General features: G+C 37.9%; 3 protein-coding genes across 9 annotated transcripts in view; 2 read left to right on the top strand and 1 right to left on the bottom strand.

Annotated features, from left to right (window-relative positions):
• The window catches only part of LOC6580218 (A disintegrin and metalloproteinase with thrombospondin motifs 18), a 68,687-nt gene extending 59,578 nt beyond the window's left edge, over positions 1–9,109 (top strand). Inside the window, exons 8-15 of one of the 4 annotated variants that reach the window (XM_044010604.1) lie at positions 340–482; positions 2,205–2,260; positions 3,657–3,783; positions 4,798–4,962; positions 5,015–5,246; positions 5,315–5,394; positions 5,677–7,648; positions 8,934–9,109. In XM_044010604.1, the coding sequence (XP_043866539.1) occupies positions 340–482; positions 2,205–2,260; positions 3,657–3,783; positions 4,798–4,962; positions 5,015–5,246; positions 5,315–5,394; positions 5,677–7,360 (2,487 nt within the window). In that variant the 3' untranslated portion in view covers positions 7,361–7,648; positions 8,934–9,109. Of the gene's footprint in view, positions 1–339; positions 483–664; positions 718–2,204; positions 2,261–3,656; positions 3,784–4,797; positions 4,963–5,014; positions 5,247–5,314; positions 5,395–5,676; positions 7,649–8,933 lie in introns of all 4 variants that reach the window. The other 3 variants (XM_044010605.1, XM_002006039.4, XM_044010606.1) reach the window with 3 other exon arrangements.
• Positions 9,110–10,786: 1,677 nt separating this feature from the next.
• On the bottom strand, positions 10,787–11,677 carry LOC6580217 (transmembrane protein 14 homolog). 2 transcript variants are annotated; one of them, XM_032729682.2, is made up of 3 exons: positions 11,568–11,677; positions 11,406–11,505; positions 10,787–11,343 (listed from the first exon to the last, which is right to left on the bottom strand). In XM_032729682.2, the coding sequence occupies exons 2-3, from the start codon at positions 11,479–11,481 to the stop codon at positions 11,084–11,086; spliced, it is 336 nt and encodes a 111-aa protein (XP_032585573.1). In that variant the 5' UTR covers positions 11,482–11,505; positions 11,568–11,677; the 3' UTR covers positions 10,787–11,083. The 2 variants fall into 2 exon arrangements, with proteins under 2 accessions (XP_032585573.1, XP_002006074.1); XM_002006038.4 differs by having other exon boundaries at positions 11,406–11,508; positions 11,568–11,673.
• Positions 11,678–12,106: 429 nt separating this feature from the next.
• LOC6580216 (far upstream element-binding protein 2) lies at positions 12,107–16,104 on the top strand. 3 transcript variants are annotated; one of them, XM_002006037.4, is made up of 8 exons: positions 12,107–12,212; positions 12,286–12,545; positions 12,652–13,749; positions 14,032–14,205; positions 14,269–14,771; positions 14,839–15,073; positions 15,144–15,575; positions 15,819–16,104. In XM_002006037.4, the coding sequence occupies exons 2-7, from the start codon at positions 12,468–12,470 to the stop codon at positions 15,540–15,542; spliced, it is 2,487 nt and encodes an 828-aa protein (XP_002006073.1). In that variant the 5' UTR covers positions 12,107–12,212; positions 12,286–12,467; the 3' UTR covers positions 15,543–15,575; positions 15,819–16,104. The 3 variants fall into 3 exon arrangements, with proteins under 3 accessions (XP_002006073.1, XP_032585570.1, XP_043866454.1); XM_032729679.2 differs by having other exon boundaries at positions 12,110–12,545; positions 15,872–16,104; XM_044010519.1 differs by having other exon boundaries at positions 12,110–12,545.
• The last annotated feature ends 875 nt before the right edge of the window (positions 16,105–16,979 follow it).

Genomic DNA, 16,979 nt, shown 5'->3' with positions numbered 1-16,979 from the left:
TTTTTTAATTATTAACAATAATTTTTTGGCTTCTAACTATGTCAAAATTTGAATTCATTTTTCATATTTCACAAATTGATTTTTTGCATTAAGATTAAGCTATGCTTAAACTACAAAATTATAAATACCTCAAATTATTTTAATGTTAAATTTATTTAATGATAAATGCTACAGTTTTATTTAAGCTCAAGTAAATATTATTATTTTTATTATTATTATTATTATTATTATTATTATTATTATTATTATTATTATTATTATTATTATTATCATTATTATTATAATTATTTAAAATTTATTATTAGTTTCTAATTCAAATTTCCACATTACCTTTTGCAGGGTCGCGATGCCACGCCCTATCTGGAACGTAATCGTGTGGGCCGCGATGCCATCGACTCGGCTGCCGCCCTGACCGACATGGGCAAATACCTGTTCCGGGAGCGACGTCTGCCCGTCTACGACATCGCCGTGGCCATCACCAAGTGAGTAGAGGGCTGTGGCCGACAGCCCGTCAAGTGGAGTATTTCTTGTGTTCTTGCAGATTCAGCAGCAGCAATGTTTTGTTAGCAGACCCCACCCCAGCCCCCTTTCTATCTCAGATTTACACTCTACCCAATCGAAACTCTCTCTCTATATACTATATATAATGTCTACTTATGCGCAGGTATGATATGTGTCGCAGACGTAAAGGCGGCCGTTGCACCAAAGGCACAGCGGGTAAAAGAATCTATACCAAGCTACAATACAAAAACAAACTAAATATCAAAGACCACACACATACACGCACACGCACACACACAATCAGACGTACAGTCGTACAAAATGTCATGTGGTTATTTAACATCTCAAAGCTGTTAGTTACAATAGTTTCTAGTTTGTTGCTACATTCTCGTAATTTGCACTAGAAAAAACACTTAACCAAGTTGCCTAAAACTGCGTGTGGGACTCAGCAAAAAAAAAAACACACACACACACAAATCACATTTACATACAAACATCACACACACAATTACACATACAGACATTGAGGTAAAACAGAAACCGAATTTTAGTTAAATTCGAGGCGTTATTTCATCTAATTTGAGGAGCGGGTTGGCCATAAACCATAACCGGTTACAAGTCCACAAGTCAGCCTTAATGCTTGCTGCATTTGGCTAGCTACATTTATATATACATATCTGCATAAGTTAATTTTATTTGTTTTCTATTTGTATTTTGACATTGAAAGTGATTTAGTTATAAAACACACATATAATAAATAATATTGGTTGAGAAATTTATTTAATTTTAAGGCCTAATTTTGGAAGGGTTGCACTTGTTGCAATTGTAACTTCGTAAGCATAACAGAAAAGTATAACAGTAGTGTATAACAGTAGTATAATAATTTTAGATAATGTTCTAATATTAAGATGTAACTTTGAAAAGGGACTTTGCAATTTGCGACTGTTAAAGTAGAACAGTCAACAGTATAACAGTTTGGTTGAGGGTCTGTTAAAGCCACTGTTATGCATTCAATATTTACAGCATAAGTATTAGATATTGTACTAAATATGACTGTTATACTAATTTTAGTATAACACCGCAGTATAACAGTACAATATAATGGTAGTAATTAATGTATGACGTATTTTCAGGAAATTTTTGAAATTTACTCTAACTTTACTATAACAATGCAGTATAACAGTTTGCGGTATCTCTACCTTACAGATTCTTGATAAAGTCATAATTTTACTGTTAGAATAGCAACTGTTAAGGTATGACAGTTAAGTATTGTATAATAGTGAAGTATAACAGTGCCGTATGACAGTTTTTATTCTAGTGCTAAGATTCGCCGAAGGCTTTTAAGAATTTTTAAGCTCGCAGTCTTCAAATTTTTTAAAGTTTCACCCGAATTGATATATTTTCCTTGAATGTTTTTCCTATTTTCCAATCTCAAGAAAGGTTCGCCCCAACCCTTGACCCGACTCAATCAAGTCAAATGTCCAATTGGCTCTCAAATCTTATGCTGTGCTGCTCTAACTGTATTAATTGCTCTACCTCTCTTATACGTCCAACAAATGGACACGCCCCACAAAAATAAAAACACAATCTAAATTGAATTGAATTTTTGTATATACATACATATATTGAGGCTCCGACATTTTAATTAAGAAGAAACGAATCTATACTCAAATCTACGCATTTTGAAACATTTTCGCCCGCAGACTTGATATGTGCCGTCGTACCTCCGCATTTGGTGAATGTAATCGCGGTACCGCAGGTAAAAATTATAAAAACAACAACAATTTTGTTCGCTGACAATGTACAGATAAATGCGAAAATAGCAACAAAATTAAATCAAAATAAATAAATAAAAATAGCATTAACATTAAAGGCAGCAACCGCCGCAGCCGAACCTAAAGCGTCGCTCCATCATCTTAAAAATCAAGTCAATTTAATTGAATTTCATGCACGTCTCTCTCTCTCTCTCGCTCTCTCTCTTTGTCTATATGTTTATTTCTGTTACCTGTATTTTCTGTATTGTCTCTCTCAACTCTATTCACATTAAGTGTGAACTTTGTATAATTTATATGTTTTGTGTCTCGCACGACTTTTGTACAGCAACAAGAACCAAAAACAACTCCGAAATAGGAGTTCAGCTGCGAGCAATGCGTCTCAAACTGTACAGTTGCATTATGTTCTCGCTCTCTCTCTCTCCACTCTCTTTATATATATTTTTCTTCTATATGTATGTTTATATACATGTCTGTTCGTATTTATGTTTTTTTTTTCGCTGAACTTTTGCTTGAATTGAATTGTTTTCTCCTCTTCCTTCAGTCTGAACAATTGTTTTTTAACCACTGTGCATACGCATGTGACTGCATTCTAATGCCCTAGCACATGCATCTTTTGTGATATATATCAATTTTCAAACGATAAAATATATATTTTTAAGTTTTACTTTTCAGGCAGAAATAATCGAAGCTGTGAATTTTATGTATATATAAAACAAAATGCTGAAGATCTCTAGCTGAATATATCTATAAAAAAAATCTATTATCTATAAAAAAAAAAATGCTGTAGACCTCTAGATCTTTAAGATAATATTTTATTATAATATATATTAATTTTAGCATTTATTTTTATATAATAATAATTTTTTTTTTAAGACTAATCAATCATGGGTTTCAAGGCACTAACACTTTATTTTGGGTTTGGCTGGAATTGTGACTAAGTTTTAGTGACTTTAACTAACTCTCTGAATTGGTGTCTGGTTGCGACACATCCATCAAGACTAATACTTAAACAAAAACAATATAGCACACGCACACACACATAGTTATATGTACATATACACATCTTGCAAAGGCAGTTATTATATAAAAAGAAAAAAAAAAGACGAGATAAATGCCGTTTAGGCCACATCGAAATTTCGAAAGTAAAACCAAAATTGCAAATTGCAAAATTTTAAGGCGGCTTTTATTTTCTTGTATTTAATAACTGCGACAACGAGCAGCAGCGACAACTGCAGCCGCTGCTGCTGGTTGCTAAAAATTGTCAACTTCCTGTTGGCCAGACCAAGAGCTAAGTGCCTAATTTTCAACGTTTTCTGCTCTTTTTTTTTTTTTTTGTGTGTTTTTTTCTCTCTCTCCTTGCCATGCGAATGTGGCCCACAGGCTTTGCCTACGTTGGCGGCGCTTGCGTGGTTAACAAGCGGCTGGAGAAGGTGAACAGCGTCGCCATCATCGAGGACACCGGCGGCTTCAGCGGCATCATTGTGGCCGCCCACGAAGTGGGACATTTGTAAGTAAACCAGCCCGCCCTCCCCCTGCCCTTCTCTTCCCGCTCCCTTCCAATCTGGGCTCACATTTCATTCAGCCAAACGGAACTGTTTGCGGTTTTTTTTTTTTTTATTTTTGCATGCACTTCACTTCCACTCCCAATCCATAAGACACCAATAACTATATATCGTATATGCATATATGTGTATAAAAAAAAGAAGCAAATCAACTGCGCCAAATTTCCGGCGCTTGACCGCAACTGGAGTGGAAAACGTGTTTGCATTTCCGTTTGACATCATTCGCCTGCCAATTAATTAATTAACATTTTTCTCATTTTCCCGCAATCGCATCGAATTGAGTTGTTTGGCTCATATATCACGACGACTGCTACTACTATTAGTACTACTAAAACACCCAGTTTACTACAAATTTGATTTCCATAATTTACCAATTTCAAATACTACTACTTCCGTAAATAGTATTAGTAAAAAGAAATAATACTATTCCACAAAAGGTTTTTTACTACTACTTCTACATAAATCTACTGCGACTATAAAAATATTCTACTACTTCAAGAATGTACTACTGCTATCTCTATTTACTACTATTCCTACTCCTAAAGTCTACTTTTAGTAATACAAATAGAAAAACCTACTACTACTACTACTACTACTATAAAAGACCACTTTTACTACAACTACTGCAGCAATATACTACTATTACTACTACTAAAATTTACTACTCATACTATTACTACAAAAATTCACAAATATTATATCCCAAATCTACTATTACTATAAAAATTTACTTATACTACTTTTACAGATATTCCTACTACTACTACACTCTACCAATACTATTGCAGCTACTACTTCTTTCGCAATAAATTTTCTATTACTACTTTAATTCTACTACTACTATGCTACTTATATTATATTGCTACTAAAATCCCACTACTATTATACTAACATGATTACTATTAAAATTCAGCTGCTACATATACTACTAATTCTGCTACTATTACCACTCCGTGCAGATTGGGCGCCGTGCACGATGGCTCACCACCGCCCAGCTATCTGGGAGGACCGGGCGCACAGCGTTGCCGCTGGGAGGATGGCTACATAATGTCCGATCTGCGTCACACGGAGCGCGGCTTCCGTTGGTCCGCCTGCACAGTGCAGAGCTTCCATCACTTCCTCAAGTAAGTAGCTGCCAAGGCACTGCAAAGGCAATCACTTCATTATACTCCACAGTGGGGACACCGCCACCTGCCTGCACAATGCGCCGCACGAGGACAGCGCCCTGGGTAGATCACTACCCGGCACGCTGCTCTCGCTGGATGCGCAATGCCGGCGAGATCGTGGCACCTATGCGTGCTTCAAGGATGAGCGTGTCTGTGCTCAGCTCTTCTGCTTCGACGCCCAGACGGGCTACTGTGTTGCCTACAGGCCAGCAGCCGAGGGCTCAGCGTGTGGTAATGGCTACGTAAGTGCGGCATATCTGCTCAAGCTGAGATAATTCTAACTCTTGCCACTCCCTGCCCCCCCCCTTAGCATTGTCTGGATGGTCGCTGCTCCCCACTGCCTTCTAATATAATTCCCGACTATGGAAACAATTACCGTTTAGTATACAAGTAAGTGCAATCCACAAATTCATATAGAAACTTTTTCGTAGTTGGTTGTTTATGTTTAGACTTTATAAACTATGTATGTATTTTTTTTTTGAGTACAAAGAAAACACGCACACACAAACAAGAAACATATTTTTAATATGCAAACCTTTTACACCTTTACAAATATCAACACCAACAACAACTACAACAACAACAATCACACACCGACAACACAATCTATATCAAAATCAAAAAAAAAATAATCACAAAAAAAAACAACAACACGAAACACACGCACCTTAGTAAAATCAGCCAGAAGAAAAGCGATGCGAACAGCCAAGCGGGCGAAGACATTGAAAATAGTAGTGAGGAGAACGAATCCCAAGAAGCTGAAGATGAAGCCGAAGAGAAGCAGGAGCAGGAGCAGGAGCCGGAGAACACTAGTAGTGAGGAGCAGCAGGATAATAACATACAGCAGAGCTCTGCTGCGGCTGTTGCTGCTACGGCTGATGCTGCTGCTGCTGCTGCTGACAATGCTGACACACCGACAACAACAAAAACAGCAACAGCACGAACCTCAAAATCGACGACACCGACGACTGCATCACGTTCCAAATCATTTGAGTTTTTGCGGCGACTGTTCAACACTGACCACACTGATAATTTGGCACTACACAACACTGAGTCGGAGTGGCTGCAAAATGGTGGCGTTATGGTTAAGACACACACCAGCAGCAGCATCAGCAGCAGCAGCAACAGCAACAGCAATGGCGCACGCTACACAACAACAACAACAACACCAAAACCAACAACAACAACAACAACCACAACACAAACACCAAATCTGTTTCAAATTTATACACATGAACTACGAAAACAAATTGAATACTATTTTCATTTGATACAAACACAACAACAACAACCACAAAAACAACAACAACATCAGAATACGCCACATAAACAACAACAAGAACAAACTGTAGTTACGTCCAATGAACATTTCTCAATACCCTTGGTACAAAAACAAATTACAAATTATAGTGCCACCACCAACAGCAACAACAGCGGCGAGAGCAGCAACAATGGCGCTAAAGAACATAATAGCAACAGCAATGGCAACAGCAACAGCAACAGCAACAACAACAGCGTGGAAGGAAACAAGCGACAGCAGCAGCAACAACAACAACAACAACAACAGCATCATCTAGTTGATGAGGAAAACGAGGCCAATGCCGGCATTGAGATCAATGAAGCAATTGAGCGGCAAAAACGTAAGTTTCACATACAGCAACCCAGACACTTGACAACACTGCAACAGCAACAACAATTGGCAACAACAACAACAACAACAAGCACAACAACAGCCGCAGTCCGAGCAGCCAAGGCGACGCCAACAACAACAGCTGCAACAGCAACAACAACTAAAACAAAAGCAACTTCATCGATATTCGATGCATATTTTAAAAAATTTCAAGCATTGCATTTACCAACACTGGACGGTGCGGTTACAGCCACCACAACATCGGTGTCCACCTCCGTCAGTTCAACAGCAACAAAAGCCAGCAGCACACAACAACAGCAACCACAGCAACAACAACAGCAACAACAAAAGCAACACCAACAACAGCAACAGCAAAATTTTGATGGCAGTCAATTCTTAAAACGTACGCTAAATCGCAGTAGTAATATAACAAACAAAAATAGTAGTAATAAAGTTAGTCATAACAATAGTCAGCAACAACAACAACAACAACAGCAACAGTTGACATCGCCCTCATATGTAACAAATTATATTGGCGACAATACCAACAATTTGCCAACGGTGTTGGACAATCAGCCAAGCACAACAACAACAACAACAACAACAATAGCCATACAACAACTCGAACAACAGTCAACAAATGGCAACACAACAACAACAACAACAACGCTCAGAAAACCTAAAATCAAAACACAAAAGCTGATACGACGCACACGAGTCATGTGAAAGACACAAAAAACAAAAACAGAAACTAGAAAGAGCGTTGTCAACACTGCTGCTATTTCTACTACTATTTCTGCTACTACTAAATATACGTAAACACAACATTTCAACTCGATCAACAACACTGCCAGCGCTACCCAGTTTGTAACTGTAACTCTCAAAGTACGCGCACAGACAAACACACAGTTACACACACACACACACATAGAACAGATTTACAGTTACACGCACACAAGCCTAAATTGTCCTCTCAACGTTCCGATTCGATTTGTTACTTTGCTACTTCGTGCGGTAAGAACACAAAAAGCAATCAAAAATCTACAAATATTTAGTTAATTCGTAGACTAAAAGCTTCGCAATCAAATAAAATATACAAATATCGGGGAATTTATTCTAAAATATATTAGTGGTATTTGCTGCCTGCTACATACAATATATACACACATACATATATATAAATATATATATTTATATTATATTCTAGATATAATCGGTAATTGAAGCTTACCAATTCGCATTCGTAATTGGCCATTTTAGTTATAATATCGAACAATTATCTTAAGCATGAAACCATTTATTCACATTTACAAACCAAATAGTAGTATTTGGGCTATATAGTAGTAGCCCAAGAAAGTAGTAGTATATGCTTGAAACGTAGCTCTTAGCATGAACAAGTAATTGATTTGATAAATAATTTATAAAAAAAAACGTTCAACATTTATTTCTAATAGTATCAATGCCCTATATACATAGGGAGTGCCCATAGTACATATATGATAATAGTCTGCATTAATTTCATGAAGCTGATTCGAATTGTCATCAGGCCTAACAGCTATGCCAGTTACCTCTCATCAACTCAACTCAACTCAAAGAATAAAAAAAAAAAAAACAATTCATTGCTGATATAAATTCATATAAATTTACAAAACTCGCTGCGGCTCCTGCTCTCTCACTCTCTCTCCTCCCTCTCTCTCTCTCTCTTTCTCTCCACAAATTACATGCAACACATATTACATTTATATATAAAGCAACCAATAAATCAACAGATTGGTAACACCCATACACACATACATAGGTAAATTTCCACCCACCCACACAACCACACACACACACAGACACCAAACATGCATCAGCATTGACAATTGTAGTACCTAAGTTAGCTAGTTGCTCCACATTATGGAATATACTCAAAATGGCATGGCGTAAAATTCGACTAAACAATAAACAATCAAATCGCATTTTGCATACTAAAATAGCAACAAATATCAATGCAAATCAAAGCAATTGGAAACGCATGGAATGTGGAACAAGTAAACAGTAAAAGCTGATTAAAAACTCAAAATGGTGGCATATGGTACAGTACACACTGCAAATCACCACAAAAACTGCAAAAACAAAATGGCGTCTGGCGGCGTCGGCAAAAACACAAAATATAAAAAAAAACTTTTCAGACAAAAAACTGCAAACATTCCTCACATACTGCACGCCTAACATTTATTGCACTTTTTATTGAAATTATTGTTTATTAATATATTCACTATTGTTTCTCTATTTCATTTTGTTGCCGCCCGTTTAGTGGTTAACTGGAAGCTGTTTCCGTTTTAGAGCACTGCCAACCGGAAAGCGGATGAAACGTTTGGATTTGGCCTGGTTATTGCCATTGAGAAAGTTTTAACAACAAGAGAAACAAACAAAATACTTATGTATATTTGCAGTTGCAGCAAATTGTGTTTTTAGATAGAATTTTTATATTATTATTTTTTATTTTTATTTTTTTATGAATAATTCTTTAATTATAATTACTATTGATTTGTTTTTAGTTTTAGAAGAGACTAATTTAATACAAAAAGAAATTTATTATTCTTGTTAAACAAAAAAAAAAAATCGCACCCATTCAAGTGAGAGTTCTTTTCTATACATACATATATGAAGCAAAATCTATAAAGTATTTTGTACATAATATATGTTTCTGTAAAAAGCTCATATATAGTAAATGCATTCATATTGGTATTAAAAACGTTTCAAAAGCAAGCAAACAAAAAGTGAAACAATTTGATAAATTATTCCTAAAGATTTCCAATTTTCCATTGTGATAAAAGATAATTTGTATACTTAACTAACAAAATATATTTATCTTTTTCTTATTTTAGAAAATTGCTTAAAAATGTGAAAAAAAACAAAAACAAAAACAAAAAAAAAACACCAAGAACAAATTCTTTATTTACCTAGCCGCACTTTGCCTACTAGAAAACAATTGTAATTCCAAAATATTGTTGTATTTAAAGAAGTAAAGAAGTTTTGCATTGTTTAATGCGATGGAACATTTTTAAAAATTGCATTACCTGTTAAGCAGTAAATAGTTTAATTAAGTTTTAGCTATAAACAACTGGAAATCATATCAAGTGAAACTGTACATTTATCACACACCCACACAAGAATACTACACCACACACACACACATACTACCACATGCACACAAACAAAAATATAATTTAAGATATAAATATATTAAAATAAATACATACATATATAGTTTAAACGAATTTTTTGCGGTTTTCTTTATAGTTTGCGGGGGAAAGGGAATTAGAAAATATACCATGCATATACATATGTATAAAAGACTTTATTAATTAGACGAGCTTGGAATATATCCTCTCTTATTTGAAACGAGCCTCTAACCATACAACAGAGCGTATGTCTAGTGAGACTAAATAAGATAAATATGGCCGATTATGTTGGCTCGCCGCTCAAAGTGTAGTGATTTTGAGGTCCAAAATACTTACTTGTCGATCGACCCAAACAAATACGAAGTTATTACAAAATGAATATGTCGAACAAGCGTGCTTTAAATGTCCCACTTAGTGAACGCACTTCATCTGCTAGAGGTGGAGCTGAGCGATGAGCTTAAATGCTAACGATTTGATGGCAAAGATAAATGTTATCGATAATTTAAAACGAACTAAATCTGCTAGAGATGGAACAGCCTAATAATGACAGCTTTTTATATTTCCTTGCAAATCTATCAATGAAAGAGTCCTGCTATAAATGCTTAACTAGAATACATACATTTACCTATACATAAGCATAAACATATATTAGAGCACTGATTGAATGACAAAATAGACCCCGCTGAAACGAGTGAGTTCTTTATCAATTCTTACTCATTTAACGAAATGGTATAAAACAGAACGCTCGCTCAAATTGAAACTCGCCGGACGCTCACGCAACTGAACTCAATTTGAATGCATTTGACGAACATACATATGTCTTCACAACATATATACTCTAATGTAGTATATAAATACATACATACATACATACCTTATGGAGTCAGGCATACCACCTTCCGTCTGTTTTGCAGAAAAACTGATGTATTATGAAGTATTATCACGCTATCTTATCGTAAATGCTTACTTACAAAAACATAACTTATAGTAATGATTCGTCATACTTTACTAAATATTCATAGTAAAAGTGTTTTAGTTTAAGTACAAAGCAAATAAAATTTATTATAATGCATACAAATTATTTGATGCGCATGAATGTTGCGTTTACAGGGTATCTCGTAGTTAAAATTGAATAATCCAATTAAATTCTTATAAGTCCATAAACCATTCCAACTTTGAGTTCCACTCCCAGGAAAATATAATTCTTTTAGAAAAACTTTCGGCAAGTTTAACAGCAATCCAGACTTTTTGTTTTTGTTGCTTTTGTTGTTGTTCCTATTTAGGCGCCCTTTGTAGGCAATGGCAAGTAACGATTATATGTGACCAAATTTTTGACCAACGCTGCCATGGAAAGCAAGCAAACCATTCCAGCTGGCATCATCTTTCCAGACCTATTCCAGCGAGCACCCATCAATCCAGCCAAAAAGAGCGATGTTCCCAGCTGGAGCAGCGGCCGTGGTGGATCTTGAGAGTTTAGGTGAGCGCCATAGCCAAGCAGCGCTCCAAATGCAACGCCTGCTCCCAGCGAGGGAATGGAAGCTGAAATTAAATTGCTTTTAAATTAACAAATTGAAAAGGTGAGACACAAAACAATAACTAACCAGCCTTTGCATAGCCCATGATTCCACCAGCGGCAACTGTTGCAGCGTATACATAACCAAACCAGTCTACAGGCATTTTAATGGCTTGTTCTATTCAACTCTGCTAATTGAAGACAAGTTTATATAATTACAATTTATTTAATATATTTTCCGTCCGCTTACTTTTAGAAATTGTCAAGTAATTCTCGTGCGAACTTAGCTCAGCTGTTGTGTTTTTTGTTAACACAGAAAAACAATGGGAATATAGTGGGAATAAATACGAGTTCATTCTGAGTAGTTCACTAAAATGAACATACAGCTCAACTAGTTCATTTGACATTCACAACTATTGTTCAGTCTCTTGTCAACTAAACAATATTTGCGTTACTTTAATAACAAAATAAAATAGTTAATCCAGATTGTATTATTTATTTGATTAACTAATAATATATACATGGAAAACAATTGACCGATTGCTTTAGATGCATCCGATAGATAACTATTTAATAGAGCAGCTCAAATAAATTCTATTTAAGTAGTCCGACTCAATAAATAATTATTATTTCATCTATATATAACATGTTTTTAATATTTTAGTATTAAATCTAGAAGATTTTGATTTTTTGTTAAATTTTCCATTAAAACACCGGTGCATTGGTAAAATCCTATCGATATTTTTGCAACACGACGCTAAAGAGTGTTAGTAAACGTACAAAAAAGTGTTAGAAGCTAAGCATCCCTATGTACGCATTTTGGGGCGCATAATTTTCACCGAAAAAAATCTAAGAAAGCTAAAGTTGTGGCTATAATTAATTCATTAAAATAGTGGTAAATGCTTCACTAATGTGTTTTATATGAAATACTAATAGTAAAATACACTTTCAACAAATATTCTGCGTAGGAACACGCCATTCCGGCTCAAGTGCATTTGGTTATTGAATTTTCCAGTTGCACGTCGTCAAGTTGCGTCGGTGTTTTTGTGCAAAAAGTGCGGGGCGTGTACGCTTACTAAAAATATTACAATAAATACAATAGGCAATCATTAGGAACTGATACCCACTCTGACCGGAGATATTTGCAAATATGAGTGACTTTCAGACGCAGCAGGCGAGTTTAAGTCAATCGCAGGCATTGGCAGCTGCCATACAACGTGCCAAGCAGGTAAGAAGAAGCATAGCAAATCATTGCCGGGCTATCCCAGTGTTCCATTTGTAGAAAAATAAGCATTTTGGTTTTCGGCAAAACTAACTGTGTGTATCAATTACAGATTGCCGCAAAAATACAGCCAAATCAGCAATCACAAGGAGGTGGAGGAGACTCCAGTGGCCCCGCCTCCGGAGGCGGCGGAGGTAGCAACAGTTTTAAGCGGCATAACGATGATCCCGATAGTGGACCCGATTGTAAACGCTCCTTTGGCAGTCCTGATTACGGTCAAAATAACTCGAACATGAGCAGTGGCAGCGGCGGTGGCAGTGGTGGCGGCAATATGACTCAAGCTATTGCGCAAGCCGCCGCTGTGGCAGCTCGTTTGACTGCATGGCCGGCTTCCACGTGCGAGGAGCAAGTGCGCATACCCGAGAGCATTGTGAACGCATTTGTGGGACGCAGCGGCAGCGATACGCTCAGTCATCTGGAAGCCGAATCTGGTGCCAAGCTGGAGCTGATGCAAGATCAAGAGCGAGTGATAACACTACGCGGTACCCGAGAGAGCTGCACAAAGGGTCGCGAAATGCTGCAGCAGATGGTCAATCGGAACGGAGGCAACGGTACCTGTGAGGTGTTGTTGACCATCAATATGCCGCCACCGGGTCCCGGAGGCTATCCGCCGTACCAGGAGATCATGATCCCCGGCGCTAAGGTGGGCCTCGTCATTGGCAAAGGCGGCGACACAATTAAACAACTTCAAGAGAAGACTGGCGCCCGCATGATCATCATTCAGGATGGTCCCAATCAGGAAGTCATCAAGCCATTGCGCATTTCCGGTGTGCCCCAGAAGGTCGAGCATGCCAAGCAAATGGTATTGGATCTCATTGCTCAAAAGGATGCACTGGCCATGCAGCAGCAGGGCGGACGCGGTGGTGGCGGCGGCTCTGGTGGTGGTGGATCTGAGCAAGGCTTCAATAATTTCAATAATGGCAACGGCGGCGAAAGCGTTGAGGTCTTTGTGCCCAAAATTGCTGTGGGCGTGGTCATAGGCAAGGGCGGCGATATGATACGTAAAATCCAAACCGAATGCGGCTGCAAACTGCAATTCATCCAGGGCAAAAACGATGAGATGGGCGATCGGCGGTGCGTTATCCAGGGCACGCGCCAGCAAGTGGAGGATGCGAAACGCACCATTGATGGTCTAATCGAGAATGTGATGGTAAGAAACGGACTTGAGCTCTACTTAAGTTGTAATGCGTAGCATGATAAACCGATAACTGCTCCATCGAGCTGGCTATTTCGAGACTTTCGAGACTTGACACACGAACCTATATATATATATATATTTATATAGTGTAACAAGGTGTACAAATTAATTCATGAAAATCAAATCAAATAAGTTAGAATTTACAGTTTAACACTTACCGATCACATGGCGTATTTAGTTTGTCGCGTTTGTATAGTATATTCTGGATATAACAGATACATATTTGATCCGCAGCAACGCAATGGCATGAACCGCAATGGTAATGGCGGAGGCGGCGGTAACGGCGGTGGAGGCAGCCAGGGGGGCGGCGATTCAAACAACTCGAACTATGGCTACGGATATGGCGTGAATCATGCCCAGGGTGGCCGCGAAGAGATTACATTTCTGGTGCCTGCTTCCAAATGTGGCGTAAGTAGATATTGAATTCAATGTGCACTGAACACTAATTGATTATCTCTATTCACTCATTAGATTGTTATTGGACGCGGTGGTGAGACAATCAAGCTCATCAATCAGCAGTCGGGTGCCCACACAGAGATGGACCGTAATGCCAGCAATCCGCCCAATGAGAAGCTATTCAAGTCGAAAGGTACCACCGACCAGGTGGAGTCTGCGCGTCAAATGATATCGGAAAAAATCAATATGGAGTTAACGGTGCTCTCGCGAAAACCGATTAGTGGTGGAGGCGGTGGGTCTGGCGGTGGTGGCGGTGCCAACAATGCGCATCATAATCAACAGCCTGGCGGTTACGGTGGCAACCAAATGCAGGGCGGTGATCCAAATGCCGCCGCTGCTGCCGCCTACCAGCAACAACAGCAACAGCCCTGGGGAGCCTATGGACAGCAGGGCAGCTGGGATCCAGCCGCTGCTCAACAGCAGCAACAGATGGCCATGGCAGCGGGTCAGGGCCAAGCAGGCGCGGCTGCAGGTGCGGGTGGTCAAGATTACTCAGCCCAATGGATCGAGTACTACAAGTAATTAACGACAGCTTTAAATACTTAAAATATCTTTTTACTAATTGGCTTCTTTGCGAAATCCCAGGCAAATGGGCTGTCATCGGGAGGCAGAAATGATTGAACAACAGATGAAAGCAAAGCTAGCTGCTAATCCTGCGGGTCCTGGTCAACAGACTGCGCAGCAACAGCAACAAACACAGCAGCAACAACAACAGGCTGGCGGCAGCGGTGCCGACTACAGCGCACAGTGGGCTGAATATTATCGCAGTGTAGGAAAAATTGAGGAGGCAGAAGCTATTGAAAAGACGCTCAAGAATAAGGTAGAGTTAAAATTGGGGGGCTGTGAAATAAAATGCAACTGAAATTAATTTATTTTATTGGTGATTGTAGCAAAACGGAGCCGGCGCTGGCGGTAGCAGTAATGCAGCAAATCCGAATCAAGGTGGCCCCAATGTCAATCAACCGCAGCCAAATGCAGCTGCTGCGGCAGCCGCAGCAGCCGCCGCCGCTGCAGCGGCCGGTGGCTATGCCCAAGGTATGACTCCTAGCCAATATGCACAATATTCACAGTATTATGCTGCAGCGGCTGCTGCGAGTCATCCTCAAGGAGCGCCACAGCCCCAGGGCGCCGGAGCCGGCGGTGCAGGTGGCCAGAGTGGTGGTCCACCAGCTGGATATCCGGGTGGCTATCCCGGTGGTGCCTACGGCGGCTACCCAAGCGGACCCACTGGCGGTCCCGGCCAGCAACAGCAGCAGCAGCAGAAAGCGCACAAAAACGATAAACATTGAGGGGTCTGATTGGAGTGCGGGTGCCTTGAAATGGTAAGTAAATCCCTCGAATCGAATCCAACTCGAATATTGAATTGAATTGAGCTTCTTTGGTTATTTTTGCTTTCGAATTTGCTTACCTTCTATATTGCCTATCTTGTTTATATATTTTGATAAATACTTTGTGAATTTATTTTTTTTCGTATAATATGATACACCTATGTATTTAATTACCGTGCAAAACTATGTATGAAAACCTAACATAATTTTGTTTACCATGCGTAAAACTCTTTGCAGTGAATCATTTGAATTGTTCTACTATCCTATGTCTTTTATCCCCAATAAATTAGCAAAAATATATAAAAAAGAATACAGTAATTGAAGCGCGAAGGGCTGAACGAGATGAGAATTATGACAACGATCGCCAACAGTCAAGACAACCAACCATCAATCAATCAATCAAATCAAACAAACAGTCAATCAATCAATTTGCACACAGCTTGAAGCGTCGCGCTTTGCATAATTGTAAATTTATTATATATATTAATTATATGCCAATTACATTGGTTTTTTTCACTTTTAATTTTACTCTAGCTTTTAAGTGACTTTGCCTGAAATATTAATGACAAAAAAAAAAAAAAAAAAAAAAAAAAAAACAAAAAAAAAAAACACAAAAAACAACAAAAAAGAGAAAACTAAAATGAAATTGCTATTGCTGTCCAGGTACAGAGACACACATTCTGGGACAATATACAAATTGCTATTTATATAAATATACATATATGTCGCTATCTATCTAAATATATATGCATAAATATGTATATATATGCAGATAATTTCATATGCATACAATTTCTTTCGTCGTCAATTTAGGCAACTCGAAAACAGGTCCCGACAGCTGCCAACTAGCAAATAACAAAAACAAATGCACACGTAGAACAATTTCCACGTTGGATCGTATTGATTGAAAGACAACCACAGAAAATATACAACAATATATATACATATATGAAATTGAAATAATACCTTTTGATACCACAAAACGTTTCTCTCATACATTTTAACATACCTTAGTCTTAATATATCCATAATACCAATAACTTTATATATTAAATGAAATAATACTACGATCAACGTCTTCACTGATCTGGTAAGAATTTTAACCTGTCAAATTACAAATGGTCTTATCATACATATATATATATAATAGATTACTTGAACATAGAACAAAAATAATGATGTCCTAGAAATATGTTTTTTCGTGTTTTGGATGAAACTGGTTTGTCGATCTGATATTATGTTTCTTTATAACATATGATATATACCTTTTTGTTTTTTCAGTTGAATATATATTTTTATATTATATTTGCATAGCCCTAAGGTCTAATTTTGATTTCAGTTCAATTGAGAGTTATTATTTTGGTCAGCGACTCCAATGCAGAATTCATGCTCTCTATA

The sequence above is a fragment of the Drosophila mojavensis genome, unplaced genomic scaffold (assembly GCF_018153725.1).
Source record: "Drosophila mojavensis isolate 15081-1352.22 unplaced genomic scaffold, ASM1815372v1 contig_80, whole genome shotgun sequence".
Lineage (NCBI taxonomy): Eukaryota > Metazoa > Arthropoda > Insecta > Diptera > Drosophilidae > Drosophila > Drosophila mojavensis.
Note: the sequence above shows the minus strand (reverse complement) of the source record. Positions and strands in the feature narration are given on the sequence as shown.

Bases quoted from the DNA above. Each gene is read 5' to 3' on its own strand.
- LOC6580217 (XM_032729682.2), bottom strand. From the start codon at position 11,481: ATGCCTGTAGACTGGTTTGGTTATGTATACGCTGCAACAGTTGCCGCT. The intron at 11,344-11,405 runs GTTAGTTATTGT...ATTTAATTTCAG, and splicing joins CATGGGCTATGCAAAGGCTG to CTTCCATTCCCTCGCTGGGA.
- LOC6580216 (XM_002006037.4), top strand. From the start codon at position 12,468: ATGAGTGACTTTCAGACGCAGCAGGCGAGTTTAAGTCAATCGCAGGCA. The intron at 14,206-14,268 runs GTAAGTAGATAT...TTCACTCATTAG, and splicing joins TGCCTGCTTCCAAATGTGGC to ATTGTTATTGGACGCGGTGG. The intron at 14,772-14,838 runs GTAATTAACGAC...GCGAAATCCCAG, and splicing joins CAATGGATCGAGTACTACAA to GCAAATGGGCTGTCATCGGG.